General features: G+C 38.2%; 2 protein-coding genes across 7 annotated transcripts; one reads left to right on the top strand and one right to left on the bottom strand.

Annotated features, from left to right (window-relative positions):
• Nucleotides 1-589: 589 nt before the first annotated feature.
• LOC128881616 (NAD-dependent protein deacetylase Sirt6) lies at nt 590-9,393 on the bottom strand. Of its 3 annotated transcripts, none has more exons than XM_054132855.1 (7): nt 8,492-9,393; nt 5,231-5,358; nt 4,217-4,335; nt 4,014-4,137; nt 3,759-3,932; nt 3,184-3,307; nt 590-3,061 (listed from the first exon to the last, which is right to left on the bottom strand). In XM_054132855.1, exons 1-7 carry the CDS (start codon nt 8,555-8,557, stop codon nt 2,531-2,533), a joined length of 1,266 nt encoding a protein of 421 aa, XP_053988830.1. In that variant the 5' UTR covers nt 8,558-9,393; the 3' UTR covers nt 590-2,530. The 3 variants fall into 3 exon arrangements, with proteins under 3 accessions (XP_053988830.1, XP_053988831.1, XP_053988829.1); XM_054132856.1 differs by having other exon boundaries at nt 8,488-9,386; XM_054132854.1 differs by lacking the exon at nt 8,492-9,393 and adding an exon at nt 5,518-6,143.
• On the top strand, nt 6,199-14,023 carry LOC128881618 (beta-1,3-galactosyltransferase 5-like). Of its 4 annotated transcripts, XM_054132858.1 has the most exons (5): nt 6,319-6,501; nt 6,621-6,665; nt 6,776-7,423; nt 11,474-12,067; nt 12,452-14,023. In XM_054132858.1, exons 4-5 carry the CDS (start codon nt 11,512-11,514, stop codon nt 12,964-12,966), a joined length of 1,071 nt encoding a protein of 356 aa, XP_053988833.1. In that variant the 5' UTR covers nt 6,319-6,501; nt 6,621-6,665; nt 6,776-7,423; nt 11,474-11,511; the 3' UTR covers nt 12,967-14,023. The 4 variants fall into 4 exon arrangements, with proteins under 4 accessions (XP_053988832.1, XP_053988834.1, XP_053988833.1 ...); XM_054132859.1 differs by adding an exon at nt 9,437-10,281 and having other exon boundaries at nt 6,318-7,423; XM_054132857.1 differs by having other exon boundaries at nt 6,199-7,423.
• The last annotated feature ends 932 nt before the right edge of the window (nt 14,024-14,955 follow it).

Consider the following 14,955-nt stretch of genomic DNA (forward strand, 5'->3'; position numbering starts at 1 on the left):
TAAATAAAGTCTGGATCAGCAGCAACATTCGTGGACCATTTTTTATACGATCTGAATTGTTATTAAGTAGTATAAATTAATAATAATATATGTTAACGTTCAGCGTGGCGACAAAATGGCTGTTGTATAGTCGCTATCCTTGTCGCACATTGATGTGTTCTCTCTCGCACTTACGCGCATAGATCTGTCCTTGTCGCACATTTAGTGCGTTCTCTCTCGCATTCACGCGCATATATCTATCCTTGTCGCACATTGATGTGTTCTCTCTCGCACTCACCCAATTGAGCTTCGGGGTGTTGGCCGCTAGATGGCGAGTCGATCGGTTGGTCTGATTTTGGCTATTTTATATCGAAAAAATATAAAACATTAATGTTTTTATTAATTAATCGGTTTTAAACAACTGAAACTTTAATTTTCAAAGAAAAAGCCATTCTACACACATATGGTATAGTATATGGACGGTGCAATAGCCTAAAACATGTATACGTGTGTATTTTTAATATTTATTATCTTTTCACACATCGAAATACCATTATTTATAAGTCGAAGGATGAAACAAGGGGACAGGGAATAATTAGAACACGAGAAGCCCATTTCCACAATTTTATTACCCGTCAAATACTATAATATTTCACTAATAATAACGTCCAGTAAATAATGTCAATTAAGATAATAAATTATTAAGAGCAACCAAGCGTGCGTCGCTATGTACACATAAATATTACACATTTCACTAATTTGCGCACTACTTTAAAACTCTATCGACAGAGTAGCGTCGAATGCCGATATAAGAAAGACTCGCTTACACTTATAATTTTTTTTTTCATTATTATTATTAATATTATTATTATTATTATTCTTAAATCTTTGCACTTCCACTTTCCAAGTCGCTCGGTGAGACATATATTGTCAAGGGATAAAACCTCGCGCCCGTTGTTTCGTTTCAACGGAATCTGCCTGTTAAAATGTTTCGCTTGTTACGGGTTATATAAACGTGTGCGTTCAACGAGAAAGACACTCAACTATTAAATGACCAAACAACATCGAGGCTCGTACAGAGCTTTCTATTAAAAAGATTCTCTCACAATCTTAAACGTTCGAAGTAGCAATGCGTACTCGCTACTCCGAGCGCGTTAAAACATCGTCATATATTTTCCTTAATCGTTTCTCGAATTACAAACGGTTACCAGATTTACTGGTCACCAGTTCGAAAACTTTGAGAAACGACGAAAACCGCTGAGAAAACACGAACAATGTGTATATATATCTATATATATATATATATTCATATATCAATTAAATGGACACGTCGTCGCTACAAAATCTCTGTTAACGGGATACAAACGATCCTAAATAAATCATCATTAAGTACGTAACGTTAATGTACGATACTGGAGAAAAGCTATGGCGCGCCTCAGAGTTGAGCAAAGTATTATTCGAATAACAGATGCCAAATAAAATCTCTGCATACAGCTGTATATAGCTTCGTAGTTATTCGTTCAATTGTGAAACATAATTTAATTATAATTTTGATTAAACCAAATAATCGATTAAAGATTATTTATCTTTAATCTATTATTCGAAACTTACCTTCGTTACCTGGACATGAATTTTGCTCATCTCTGATGTGCATGCATACATATGTATATGCACAGCCCGGAAGTATTCATCGAGACTCTTCTTGTACGTGTTTTAAAATACACGGGTACACGGGCAAACGAAATTCACATGTAAACGACATCACAGATTTTTTTTTTTTCAATTTCTATTATTACCATTCGCTATTGTCGAATATTACTATTCCAACGATCAAACGCAACGGCTCCCCCCAAAATGGTGGAAATTAAGCGAGGTTGAGTTTCGATAGCAAAATCAACGAAATATCTTTTAAATATCTCTTATAAAAATAAACTGTTTACAGCCGAAAAATGTAAATGCATTACTTCCTCTTTATCGAAATGGAAATGTACAGAATATTATTTGTAAAGTAGCATAAATGAAAATGAAATGAAAAAGAGGGGTGGACTCGACGAATCCGCTATTCAAATGCAGAAAAATTCAACAAGTAGCCCCAGCCATAGTATCAACACGTGAAAACAGTATCACGTGTTTTATTGCGCGCAACTTTGAAACCACGTGTACCCGTGCAATGGGGGACCCTATTAAAAGCTACGGCCGCGCACGCACGCACGCTTCGTGTAAGAAGAAAGCGGACAGAACATGGAAGCGATCACAAAATTACTACTACATATATTTACACGTATTGCAGCGTTCTGTGATTTCAGACGTTAAAAGCGGTTTGCCATTCGATAAACTTATCTTATACGATTCTCTTAATCTCCTCATCTTTTTGTATCATTTTTTTTTTTTTGTGTCGTTTTCATATAAACAAATCGATAGCACTTTTAGGCATTCTTTTCACATACAGATAACATCCATCCTATATGCACTCATAAATAAATTTAACGTAGACTGAGAGTAATAGGATTAATTAGGTCGTTGGCGATCACAATACGCCAAAATCATCATGCTACAGTCTGTCGTTCACTTCTAAACTGGCATTCGGTTGTGTCAAGTTGTCCGTAGAGAAGTCGAACGGTTGTTGCACTTGGTCATTGACGTCCCCTTCGATTTTAACCGCGTTACTACTTACCTCGTTGTTGCGTACTATGTCAGCCGCGTTCGACGGGTCCTCCGTGTTTACGTCATTCCTTTTTACATCTTCTGCCTTTACATCCTCGGCTTTTATTTCCTCCTTGATCATGAACGCCTGCTTCTTCGATTTCGGTTCTCGTTTCGTCTCCGTTCGCGAATCCGTTCTCTCGTACATGAAGGTTTGCCGTTTCCTTTTCATCGGTTTGCATACTTTCTTGTATAACACGTTCATTTCTTTTATTCTGCTGGTAGGTATTGTCCAGTCCATCTCTTTAGACGTTGTGTCGGAGTTGCGTGTAGGATCCATCGTGCTCTCGTACTCGGGGATCTCTAGCCCCAGCTTTTTCATCACGCTGATTATTATCTCGTCAACGTTGCCGTTGATTATCAAGTCCGCCTTTTTGTCCTGGAATCACAACATTGCTTGTACTTTAGCTCATCTTAATCTCAAAGTGTTAACGTATCACTCACTGCATTACATGTGTTATAGCTTTGTTAATTAATTAAAGGATGAATAAGTGATCTTACATGTTTTGTAGGCTGTAGATTGCATATAACGAGTCGACCTCCATACTTTTTGGTATACAGAGGCAAATTTCCGCTGGGTATAATTTGCAGCGTCGTTCCAAGGCATATGCTCAAGTCCGCGACACTGTAAATGCGTTTACTCATACAATTTCTGAACCAACAGTCGACGAAATATCATGTAAATGAAATATAATTGTCAACTGAAACCTGAGATATCGATATGGGATTTTTTGATCAAGGGGACTTTTCCAAAATACTTTTTTTTTGGATACTCGCGCGGGTACCGAGCATCAAAATTTTTAAACGTCTAACATGTACTTCAACAACCATGAAACGCACGTTAGGCACTCTTCTTTTTATCTGTTCGCAAAAAAACACCAATTTTTTAGTAAGATACATTAAGATCACATTTACAGAGTGTGATCATTTTTAAATAAATTTGTATGAAATTTCGGTTCGTGAAACCTTGAACAATGCCTCAAGAGTTCCATCTTTTGTGTGCCATAATAGGAAACATAATTGCTCTTAAAAGTACACGAACATCTTTATTACTGTACAAGTATCCTTTGAGTTACCTAGAATGCAAATCGGACAATGTGAGATCACTGTCTGGCAAGTTGTGTTCCCAATCAAGGATGGTGTCGTGCATGCGACCACGGCATGGACGACCACCTATCTGTTCAGATCTACACACGGTGTCAAGCGATTTCTTGCCCACGCTTTTAGTTGCAAAATTCCGAATAAATTGTCTGAAATAAAATACAATTATTAATTAATTTAATTAATTACATAGCTTTCCTTTTCCACAATTTTCTTCAAGGTATACCAACCTGCCGCATTTATCACATTGTTCTGTAAACATATTTCCATGCAACTCAGCCAGGTGTTGTCTCTGCACTCCTGATCGAAGGTGCAAGCCATCGATGTTCTGACTTATAATGAATTTGATTTTTTCTAAAAGAGTTTATCGAAATTAGTTTAAAATTGTTCTTCTTGACATGTGGCTGTTTCTCACTGTTGCAATCGTACTCACTAGCATCCACCAATTTCTTCAATGCCATGTGTGTCTTTGTAGGTATCGCTTCGTCGAAAGAAATATTCATTGTAGCTTTCAAACCCTTCTGCTCCAACGTCCATACTCCATTTGTGCCTCTAATTAATCGAATACAATGCATTCCAAATGAAAAATTGTATTGGATTTATTTGAAGAAAGAAAATCATATTTTTATTCTGCTTTATCAGAAGTAGTTAAAAGTTGGTTGGAGAATGATAGACTGCAAAGGTAAGTATGTAACATAGAAGTGCGTTCTTTAACAGCTTGAAGAGAACTTAAAAGAGCACACCCCAAAAATTTGTACAATATTCCAAAAGGTAAGTCTGAATGTTGAATCAAGATATTTTATTTAAAAAAATATATGGATATCAATTGTGTAGTAAGTAACACTACAAGTAGACACTGCTCAACAGTTACAAAGGGCAGGGATTGTTGTACTCAATATTTGCATACATCTAAAAACAAATTTGTATCATAATATATTTCTTAAAGGCTTGACATGACTAGTGACTAAGGATTACTCGGTAATCATAGCTAATAATTAATATATGTATAATAGTGACTAACGAAACCTTCTCAAAAATTATTTGTCAATCGCAATTTCTTTTGAAAAAACATTTCTGACTAATTTATTCTGACTAATGATCAGGCATAATTTTAGTTATTTCTCGATCTTATAATATTTGCATAGCTGTATATTTACGAAGGGGTATCATCGAATCCTAGCAACATCGATTCATTATCATTTCAGGACCCATCATCGTCACCGCTGTTGCGCACAACAATGGTGGACGCGCTGACCAAAATGGAATTTCGGTCTGTTTCTTCGCGGCAATCCGTTCCCGCTTGATTAATTTAAAAGAATTGACCGGTGGCGCTTTCGAGCGCACAACAGATCGGAATCGTGGGCCAACGGGGCACGGGGGAGGGGATGAAAAGTACATAGAAGTAGTAGGGTGGGGATTCGAGAGAAAAATTACAAATGATAATCACCGAAAATCCGGAATGCCCGCAGCAGTGCTGATGCCGGCGCCGGTGTGAACGACGACGTGCCGTGCAGCTTGGATCCAATCGGCGAGAAGGCCGCATTTCAGTCGCAACGCCTCGACGCTGTCGTATCTCTAAAATGACAGAACGAGAAAAGAGAAAAAAAAAATATAAACTCGAGGGTCAAAGTCGAAAGGGGCTCGACGGTAGACCCGACTCCCGCCAAACGAACGTTTGGGAAACAATCGAGGGAGAACAATTGCTTCTTCTTCTACTTCTCTATTTTTCGTTACCTCTTCGAGACCCAGCACTCCTTTGTTTTCGTACTGCGAGAGACCGTCCGCGTAGCTGCATGACATTTTGCCAACGCAAATCGTTCAAAAATTTCAACCACGAAAACCCGTGAAACGACGCTTAACAATGGTTCTCTCGATCCTCTGTGTGTGTGTGTTTCTTTTTTTTTTCTCCCGTCTCACAGCACCGTAACCAGCATCGCGACGCCGATATTAACGGGTTTCCATGCGCCGTCCGGACGACACGTAAACAATTTGTAAGTTAATGACCGCGTGCTGTTATGTTTATACGCTACGAATGACGATAAGTGATAGGAAACTCGCGATCCACTGAGAACGCATTCTCTGTTTTATAGACTGCACTGCATGCAATGAAATGGCACTTGAACAGAAAGAAGATAATAAACGTTGCGGCGCGTGCGCGTTTTGCGCCCCTGGGAGAGGTGGGTTTTAGCGTTGCCGACAGCTCGAGTTTCTCGCGTCCGTGCAATTCATGCCTTCGACCAGTTAGCGCCTCCAGCAGCCACCAATCGCGACTAAATCTACTTGGCGCCGTTTACGAAAGTGTTACACGTCCGTTTCCCTTCTTTCATCGTCGTTTACAATAATTCCGACCTCGTCGTACGTCAAAGTTTCTGAAATGTATCAAGAGAGACATTTTCTTGAATATTCTAGGCTTAAAAAAAAAATTGTACATTACTTTCACCACGTGAATTATATTTTTATTTTGCGAGTTCGCGTTTGTAGTAAAATAAAAGATGGTGTTTTATGTAATTATAGATAAACTACAATCCTCGTTACATCTGTAGATGGCCAACGGAAGATCGAAAACATATGTACACTGCTTGCACGATTTTTTTCCTGGTTTTATAAAAGTAAATAACTGATGCGCGCCTTTGCAAGGAAGGCTACGACCCGTGTCAGCGTACCTGTACGTTGAGTTGCCTGTTTCCAGGGGTCGTTCAACTAGAAGTACGAGTATAGGTAATTTATTTCTCATATATTTTATTAACACTCTATTAAAATGCTATAACATTTTTAACAAGAATTTGTCCATCAAATTTATGCTGGATCAAATTACACTTGAAACCGATCGCCATTAGCAGAAGGAAGCACACTCGTCCAAACACTCCATGGCGGGTTATTTGGTACGTACCTTTGGTAATACTTTTTACACTATTATTTATACATTTATGTTCTCTTACGCACGGTCAATACGTGGTTCATGCGTTTTTAACGTGGCATTTTCGTATTATAGTTCAATTTTCCTACTTAAAAAGTAAAACAAATGAATCGTTGGAGAGTGATTTGTTCTCACAAGATCAAGGTAAGTAGTTCACTAATGATCGTTATTTCACACTCGTAATGATTATAACGATATTATTAAATAGTCCGCTTTGAACTAGTACGCATCGTTTGTCTGCGGATAGGAGTAAGATAGCACTGTAAAAACTTTCTGTATGCATCGTTATTCCGTGGCCGCTGGTTTCCCCAATGGCTTCGCCTTCCTATCGAATTTCTTCTACACATGGTTCGAGCCCGTCTTGTTCGCGTGAAGACGCTCGATTAAACAAACAAATAAAAAGGAAAAGATGAGGGGTGTCAGGAAAAAAAAGAAAGAAAGTTGCTGAACACGTCGCGGAAGATTTCCTTTGTTGACGTTCGTCCCACACTCCTACCCACGAGAACGGTTTCGTAGAAGGCAATCGTGATATGTCGCCGTCAGACGCGGCGGATCGTCAACAATACGCTGGTCTGACATAACCTTCAAATCCCTCTGTGATCGCAGTACGCTTCGGTGGCGTCAGGGTTTTAACGTCAACTGTCTCGAATGTGTAGAACAAAAAATCATCATCTTCGCAGCGGATGCTTAGAAATTTTTGGACTTTTTCACCGCACGTAAATTGTGAGTATCCTCTTCTTATTACTTTCTTTCTTCTTTTCTCCTTTTTTCGCCTTATCTGTTCGCGTGTCAATGAACCGCCCATTTCAAGATTTTTGTTTTCTTCGCCGAGTTTCGCTAATCTCCCCTTTATTGTAGCATTTTAACATTGCTTTCAATGAAATTAACGATTCCAGAAGCGATGAAAACAAATGACACGACGTAAAAGTTTTGCACACAGGTGTTTTTGTTATGTATAATGTAGATGTTTCATGAATTATTCATGTACTGCTCCAATCATTTTTTTTGTTTTTCAACTTTTATGTCGATCATTTTTATTATAAAAGAACGTTTAGATCAGTTGAATGATGAATCGAAGTCTGTGGCATTGAAACTGTAAAATTAATGAAGCTTCCAAACCTTGGTCGTACACAGTGCCTGGTTAATTATTTAGTACAGTTGTTCGAGGTAAGAAGGTTTAGCAAGTTTCTTTGAAATTTGTTACGAACACATGTAGAGTACTCTGTTTGGTCTATAACATTTCATTTCTTGTGAACAATGAAACATATTCTGATTATCTGCTGATTATTATTATTCCTAAAAGTATTTATCTCTACATTTCTCTACATTTATTTAGTATTTCAATTTGAATAAAGTATATTTTCCTATAGTAACTAAACAAATATAGAAAGCAGCAGAAAGATTTAATTAAACTTCTTAATTTTTTAGCTACTACTTGTTACCTCAATTAACAGAATAATTTATTTTCAAACTTCTCTGAATTCTTAAAACAAAGAACCAATCAAGAAACACTGTATAAAAATTATACACGATATACCCTTAGAAAATAGTGATACGCTATCGAGCTTGATGTTATCAGCTCTTTATCATTGTCTACATATAACGTAATTCAACTTGCCATAAGGAAGCAATATAGCACCTGCATTTATGAATGCTTAAAATATTATCACATTTGCATTGTTACAATTTCCGTCGACAAATTTCAGTTTCGCGCAACGAACAAATGAAATTTTTTTTTTGTTTTTTGTCCTTGAGCATTCAAAGTCTATAACGTTCTCTGTACTTACTTACATGGTCGTGTCTGGATGCCTTGGGTTCCAAAAATAGGCTCCCAAATGTTTTCTTCCGGCAGCACATGTGTTTCGTTTATGGTCCCGACGACTCCCAAATGGTAGAAGTGAGAAAATCGTTATTTCGATCGACGATAGTCTCGAATGAACGCCTGCCGGTACCCAAAGCACAAGACTCGAGCACAATCGTCTTTCTGCCATTGTGTAGCGATCGAAACTGACCTAATCGCCTCGGCTATTGATATTCAGATTCTCATAAATTATTTAACTGCGCACAGAATTTTGCGATAAGCGATTGCCTTTCCCCTGCCCTGATCGCCTTGATAACAAATTTCACGATGGAAACGATATTGTTAGATGACAACTAGTGTTTTAAAAATTCAGAAATAAAAATGTTTTTTATACAATCTTATCCTAGAAGACAAGTGGCAATTACGTTTCTTACTGTCCTTGCGTTACTTGTACTCGATAGCAAGTAAAAAGCGGTTCAAAGCGGTCCCGTAGGACGTAACGGTGTGACATCTACAAATGTAAATAAAAAACTTCTAATCCGTAAATGATAACTTTGATGAAATGTTGTATTTATTACTGTGCGTGTAACGAATGCATGAAACTGCGTGGTCATATGTTCCTTCCACTTTAATAACAGAATCGACGAAATAATATTTGATGACACGCGTGAAACAATAGTAGGCAACAATGAACAAATGAAGATGATGTATGCACTTTGGCAAGCGAGACTTATGTAAAACTGCGTTCGATGGAAGGCCACGATGATATAGCCTTACACATAATCGATATAGCTTCACGAAATTTATTTTTTCAATTTTAGGTGCGTCGATTAAGAAAGTTGTGATTTATTTCCGTTGCCGTCATTTTGAATTAAACTTTAAATATGAATTAGATATCCATTCTGATCAAATTCGTTTCGTGTTTTTTATTCTAGCGAACACCTGCTCGAGTTTTAGCATAACGAAAGTATAAGCAAAATTCAGTGACATCGGTGACCTCCGTGTGGTCTAAAGTTAGCCGAGGAAAAAAGAACATCGTTAACGTAATTCTTATATAAAAATTCATAGATTGCTAAGTTAGACAAAATATACGCAACTGATCGAAATATGCTCTTTAAATAACAACAGACCCATTGCAAAAGCAAATTTCACCTAACCGAATAAGAGAAAGCTTTCTGTCCGCTGTTTCTAAATTCCGTTCCTCTGTTGTACAGCTTGCCAGCGAACGTGTTTAAATGTGGGCGTCGTCAATAGATATACAGAAGCCGTCGAAGGCAAACGTTTACATTTAAATCGTATATGGTCGCAATGCACTTGGCAACCACTTTCAATCGGTTGGTCGTTATTTTCGTCTCCTCGATTCTTCAATTAGGTGAAGCGGTTGAGCGTCTCTCGTTTCTATTAGTGCGCATTAAGGTGACGCAAGAACAGCGTTAGTTCAAGGTGCATTCCTAGAAAATTGGTAAACGACTGGCTCGGTAACACTTTCACCGAGACGGAGATGGGTGTACGCTCGACACTCGTGAAACGACACGTCGCTGCAACGGTAACAGAAGTTTGCAGTTGGAATCTGGATTCTTCGCTCGTCTGGTAACTTCTGTGGCCAAGTGCGCGCGAATTTAGTTTGCCGCTCAAGGTCGCGTCCTCGACCGCGAATGACGTCACCGGCTACCCTTTTAACCCACGGGTTACGCCGTCTTCCATATCGAACAGACCTAAACTGTACAGTGGGGTCAACCTCTTATTGACTTTTGAGCGACCTGTTGAACTTACGACCACGGTAATTGAGCTATTCAGGCCGTCGATACATTCATTCTCCTCACTTTTTACCCACTTCCGAATTCTTTCCACTTCTTTGTATTCAAGATTTTTTGTTTATTTTATCGATCGAAGAAATATCTCTTTACCCTGCCGAATAAAACAATCGTAAAAGTTTATACAGACATGTCCCAATTGACCTTTGTTCGGAGTTACAGGATTGATGCTATAAATTGCTCGTACACAGTATTCCGTGACTTGTTGGTATCTTTAATGGGAGATTAACAAGCCAATCTCGCTTCAGTTCCTTGAAAAGCCGACAGCACGGCTTATCGAAAGAATCAGCATTAGATTTACGTCACACTTAGTTTACGCACGCCGGTACATCGACATATGTCACTCGAATAAACAGTTCTCGAACGATTTCCTAATACATGTGGCAGCTTGAAATCTTTTGCTTTTTCAACGCTTCGGGTAGAAGTACTTCGACAACGTGTACGCGAATCTTATCGAGGAATTCGACAGTATGTCTGAAATATTTTAGATTTGTTTCCTGCGCGAAGGTAAGTAATTGTACGTCATCGGTGTACAAATATTGTTGCGACTTTGGAACAAGGTCAAATAGGTCATATGTTTACATGTTTACATTGTTTTCGTATCGCCAATCTATCACCGAAATGGATCCTGGACGTGTTGGGTCGCACCCTGTACACAAGTTAAAGTAATGAAATATATATGACAAGCTAAAATATTATTTTTCTAATTTCTGATGCGAGCCACGTTTTATCGATCGTTCAAAATATGGACCAAGTAAAATATAGTCACTTGTGTCGAAGATAACCACACATTATTAATTTCCACGTTATATATGTGAATGTACTTATTGTCAGTTAACGATAATTAGCGGCACTAAACGACACATAAACAAGCTGTCGTAGCACGAAGGTGCTTCGAAAGAGCTTACACATTGCGAAATATTTTTGTCGTTATTCCTCGTGTAAATAGACATATAGAGATAAACTATCGATTCACTGAAAATAAATTTATCGATACTTCAATATTTCCTCAGAAATGCTGTGAAATCTAGAAATTTATAAATAAAACCATTAAGTATGTGCTAGAAATTATTATTACTCGAAATAATAAAATAAAATAAAATAATACCTTCCTTTACAAAAATATGACTATCTGATATACCGTTTCGTATGTTTCAGACAAACTCAAACGCGTATGATGATAAGGGCTCGTTAGTATGCTGGATAAGCGGCGGCTCCATGCCTCTGGTTCATCGCCATGCACCCTGGTTTTCATGGCTGCTCTGGCGCTGACTGGATGTTTTTCATTCTGGTTGCACATCGACGGATCCAGGTCCCCAACGCCGTACGCCGTTGGTCCGTCGTTGCCAGGATATCTGCTCATATATCCTGGAAACGCGACACCCTCCTCCCAGCCGTACTTAATGAACGAGCTTCCACCCGATGACAGGTCCACGTTGATCGACATCAAGGACTTTAGGTTCACGATCAATCACGATACGTGCAACAGAACGCAACCGTTTCTGTTGATGCTGATACACTCCGCGCCGGAGAACACGCTGAAGAGGGCCATAATCAGGGAGACCTGGGGCCAGCAGACCCAGGACGTGGCGTTACACTTTCTGGTTGGCTCATCCGCGGAGCACCAGGCCAACCTGGACGAGGAGAATAGGAGATACAAAGATTTGGTACAAGGCAACTTTCACGATGTCTATAGAAACATGACTTACAAGCATGTGATGGCGTTGAAGTGGGCTACGTATCATTGTCCAAGTAAGGGAGTCACTTGTCTCGTTAAGACACCCGGTATTAGAACACTTGAATGATGGATTCGGCGCTTGGAAAAGACAGAAACAGCCCACGTAAACTGTGTACAACTTACTCGACCTTGTATTCATGTTATAGACGCCTCTATATTGTAGTAATTCTCTAGAGAAGCTAATCCATAAACGGACTGTTAGATAATTGCTGGAAAGATACGTGATATCAAAAGAGATTGTAACATGGAAATTAGGTTAAACGAATTGTATACTTACTTGAAACATTTTTTTATTATTACCAAGTGCCGAGTTCATTGCCAGTGTTTTTGGTGCCACTGAAAATTTAATAAAAAAATCGTGGATTTTCTAACGTGTTTCCTTTTTCTATTTGTTCCAGGTGCCAAATATATACTTAAATTAGACGATGATGTTTTTGTTCATATGCCTGCCATGTTGGATTTCTTGAACCGCGATCTATCGCCTTGGGGTGCCAGACGGCTGATTCTTTGCGATCTCCTCCCAATGGGTAACGTCAAGAGATCCTATCGTTCCAAGTGGAGAGTATCACCCCAGGAATATCCTGGTAGACATTATCCCACTTATTGTGCCGGATGGGCCATATTGTACTCTCCCGATAGCGTATTCCTTTTGTATCGCGAAGCTCAGAAGGAGCCATATTTCTGGATCGACGATATCCACATTACAGGGACGTTAGCTAGGAAAGTAAATTTAACGCAAACCTCTCTGCATGACTGGGTGCTAAACAACGAGAACATGCAGGACCTTCTGTCCAATCCGAGTTCTCGTAAGGACTTTCTGTTCGGACCTCCGAATTTAACGGGAAACGAAATAAGAGTTTTACAGAGTCTGGTCACTAAACCACGGCCTAGCAGCGAAAGCCTATTAAACTGAAACACATTTCGGTCATAGCGTACGAAACTTTTCGTTTTACCGCAACAGAAGAACTCTGGTGGCTAATATTTGTCCTGCTTCTCGCAGAGTCTCAATTTTGTCTAGCCATAAATTCCTTGGACATGTGTGTTCAATTCTTTTGCACAGTATTTAAGTATTATATTATATCACAGGGACTTTCACGTCGAATCGCGCATTTATTTATAGCATTCTGTTCTCCTGTAATTATTACACAGCGAGAGAGAAAGTGTACATATGTGTGTCTATTTCTTTTGAAATAGAGAATACGCGCGTCCCTCGACTTACGCGACACTTTTTATATGTTCAGTCTTGTCGTGTATAGTCACGTACGCATAATAGCACACGTCCTATAAATTCATAAACCTCACGAACCGTATTGAAAGTATATCAACTTCATAATCATTATCATATTCACCACTTATCTCTTATAAGCTTATCCACGATTAATGTAAATTTGTTAAGCTTCGGATTGTTGCGGCTAAACGTACTATACAGATTTTAGTATCTTTATCATCTTTATGTACGTGGTTTTTTTTTTTTTTTCTGTGTAAGAAAAAATGCGGCATGGAACGTACTTTCTGCTTAAATCGAGGGGCGAATGTATTTAGGTTTTAATGGAACGCGTTTGAATTAAGACTTTTTTAAGGGTGTCCGGTTCGATGTGAAATACGCCATGTCAACGCACTACAATATTTGTACATATTATTTGTCTATATTTGTGATTCATTTACACATAATTAACGACTTAAGTAATCCTTTTTTGGTGATTTGGATGATTGAAAAATGGATGCAAGACTCATAACAATTAATACTTTGTAGGAACAGTGGGTTAAATATCACGCGATGAAAGTAAATGATGCGAAGATTAATGGGTAATCAGATTCACGAGAGAAAAGATTTATCGATAGAGTGTGTTTTACAAAATGTGGGCATAACTTCGGATGTGACGCAAATATAATAAGAACATTTGTATCCTCGTCATTGTATATTGTTCTTAAGAGAATGAATTAAAGTGATTCATGTGTCATCGTAAAAATACTTTTAAAAAAATCACCGAGATTATACGTACGAGATCTTGAACGATAAACACAAGTGTATGATAGAAGTAATCGCGTTACCTCGAATGATATGAATGTTTACACGAACTCCTTCTATGTGCTGAATCTCCATCTACCCGTGTTTTATGAGACATTCTGTATAACACTATAACAAAATTTATGATATTGTTACATGAGAATCTCGACGAGTCAAATTAACATTGTTACATAGCGATAAGTACAACCCCCCCAAATCAAGGGTCCATTTGCAGTTAGGGGAATTACAGAAATTCTTGTTTTTCTACGATATTAAATTTCTGAGTTCCTTGAATGTTGAGTAACATTCGAGACCAGTATGAATTTACCGCACACTTCGTTTCTACGATCGTCAGATTTATTGTCCATGGTCCATGCAATACCTCAGTACGTACACGTATAATTACGTATTTATATGTTTCGTTTTTCTTGTCTTTTGTAAGTCCAATTTATACAACGAATACGAACTTGTAAACGGGAGTATGAATCTCTGCAATAGCGAATATATGTGTGTAACGGAACGGTTTATCTCTTAAACTACTGATTGACAAGCTCCGTCGTCGCTTGAAATGCAATCTCTACATTTTTAATCGATCAGTATTCACTCATTGTACGTACTTAACGTACAACAATTATTGGTAGCTATTAAAGGCGATCTTTTTCTTTATTATATGATACGAATTTCTACTTTATTTATTTAATTTATATCGATTAATAGCAATGTTATCCATCGCGTTACGTAAAATACATTTTCAATTGTATTATCGAACGTGTCCACATAGTATAATACGATGTAATCTTTGTGATGAAGTAAAACACTAATTTCAATAAATGGTGGATTGTTTCAATTGTACGTTAACTATAAGAATCATGGCAATTTATAAAATTGCAGCAA

Source organism: Hylaeus volcanicus, chromosome 8, assembly GCF_026283585.1.
Source record: "Hylaeus volcanicus isolate JK05 chromosome 8, UHH_iyHylVolc1.0_haploid, whole genome shotgun sequence".
Lineage (NCBI taxonomy): Eukaryota > Metazoa > Arthropoda > Insecta > Hymenoptera > Colletidae > Hylaeus > Hylaeus volcanicus.

Excerpts from the sequence above, each read along its gene's own strand:
- LOC128881616 (XM_054132855.1), bottom strand. The coding sequence starts at position 8,557 with ATGTGCTGCCGGAAGAAAACATTTGGGAGCCTATTTTTGGAACCCAAG. Across the intron at positions 4,138-4,216 it reads GAAGAAATTGGTGGATGCTA|AAAAAATCAAATTCATTATA; the intron begins GTGAGTACGATT and ends AAACTCTTTTAG. Across the intron at positions 3,308-3,758 it reads TTGTCCGATTTGCATTCTAG|TGTCGCGGACTTGAGCATAT; the intron begins GTAACTCAAAGG and ends ACGCATTTACAG.
- LOC128881618 (XM_054132857.1), top strand. The coding sequence starts at position 11,512 with ATGCTGGATAAGCGGCGGCTCCATGCCTCTGGTTCATCGCCATGCACC. Across the intron at positions 12,068-12,451 it reads GGCTACGTATCATTGTCCAA|GTGCCAAATATATACTTAAA; the intron begins GTAAGGGAGTCA and ends TATTTGTTCCAG.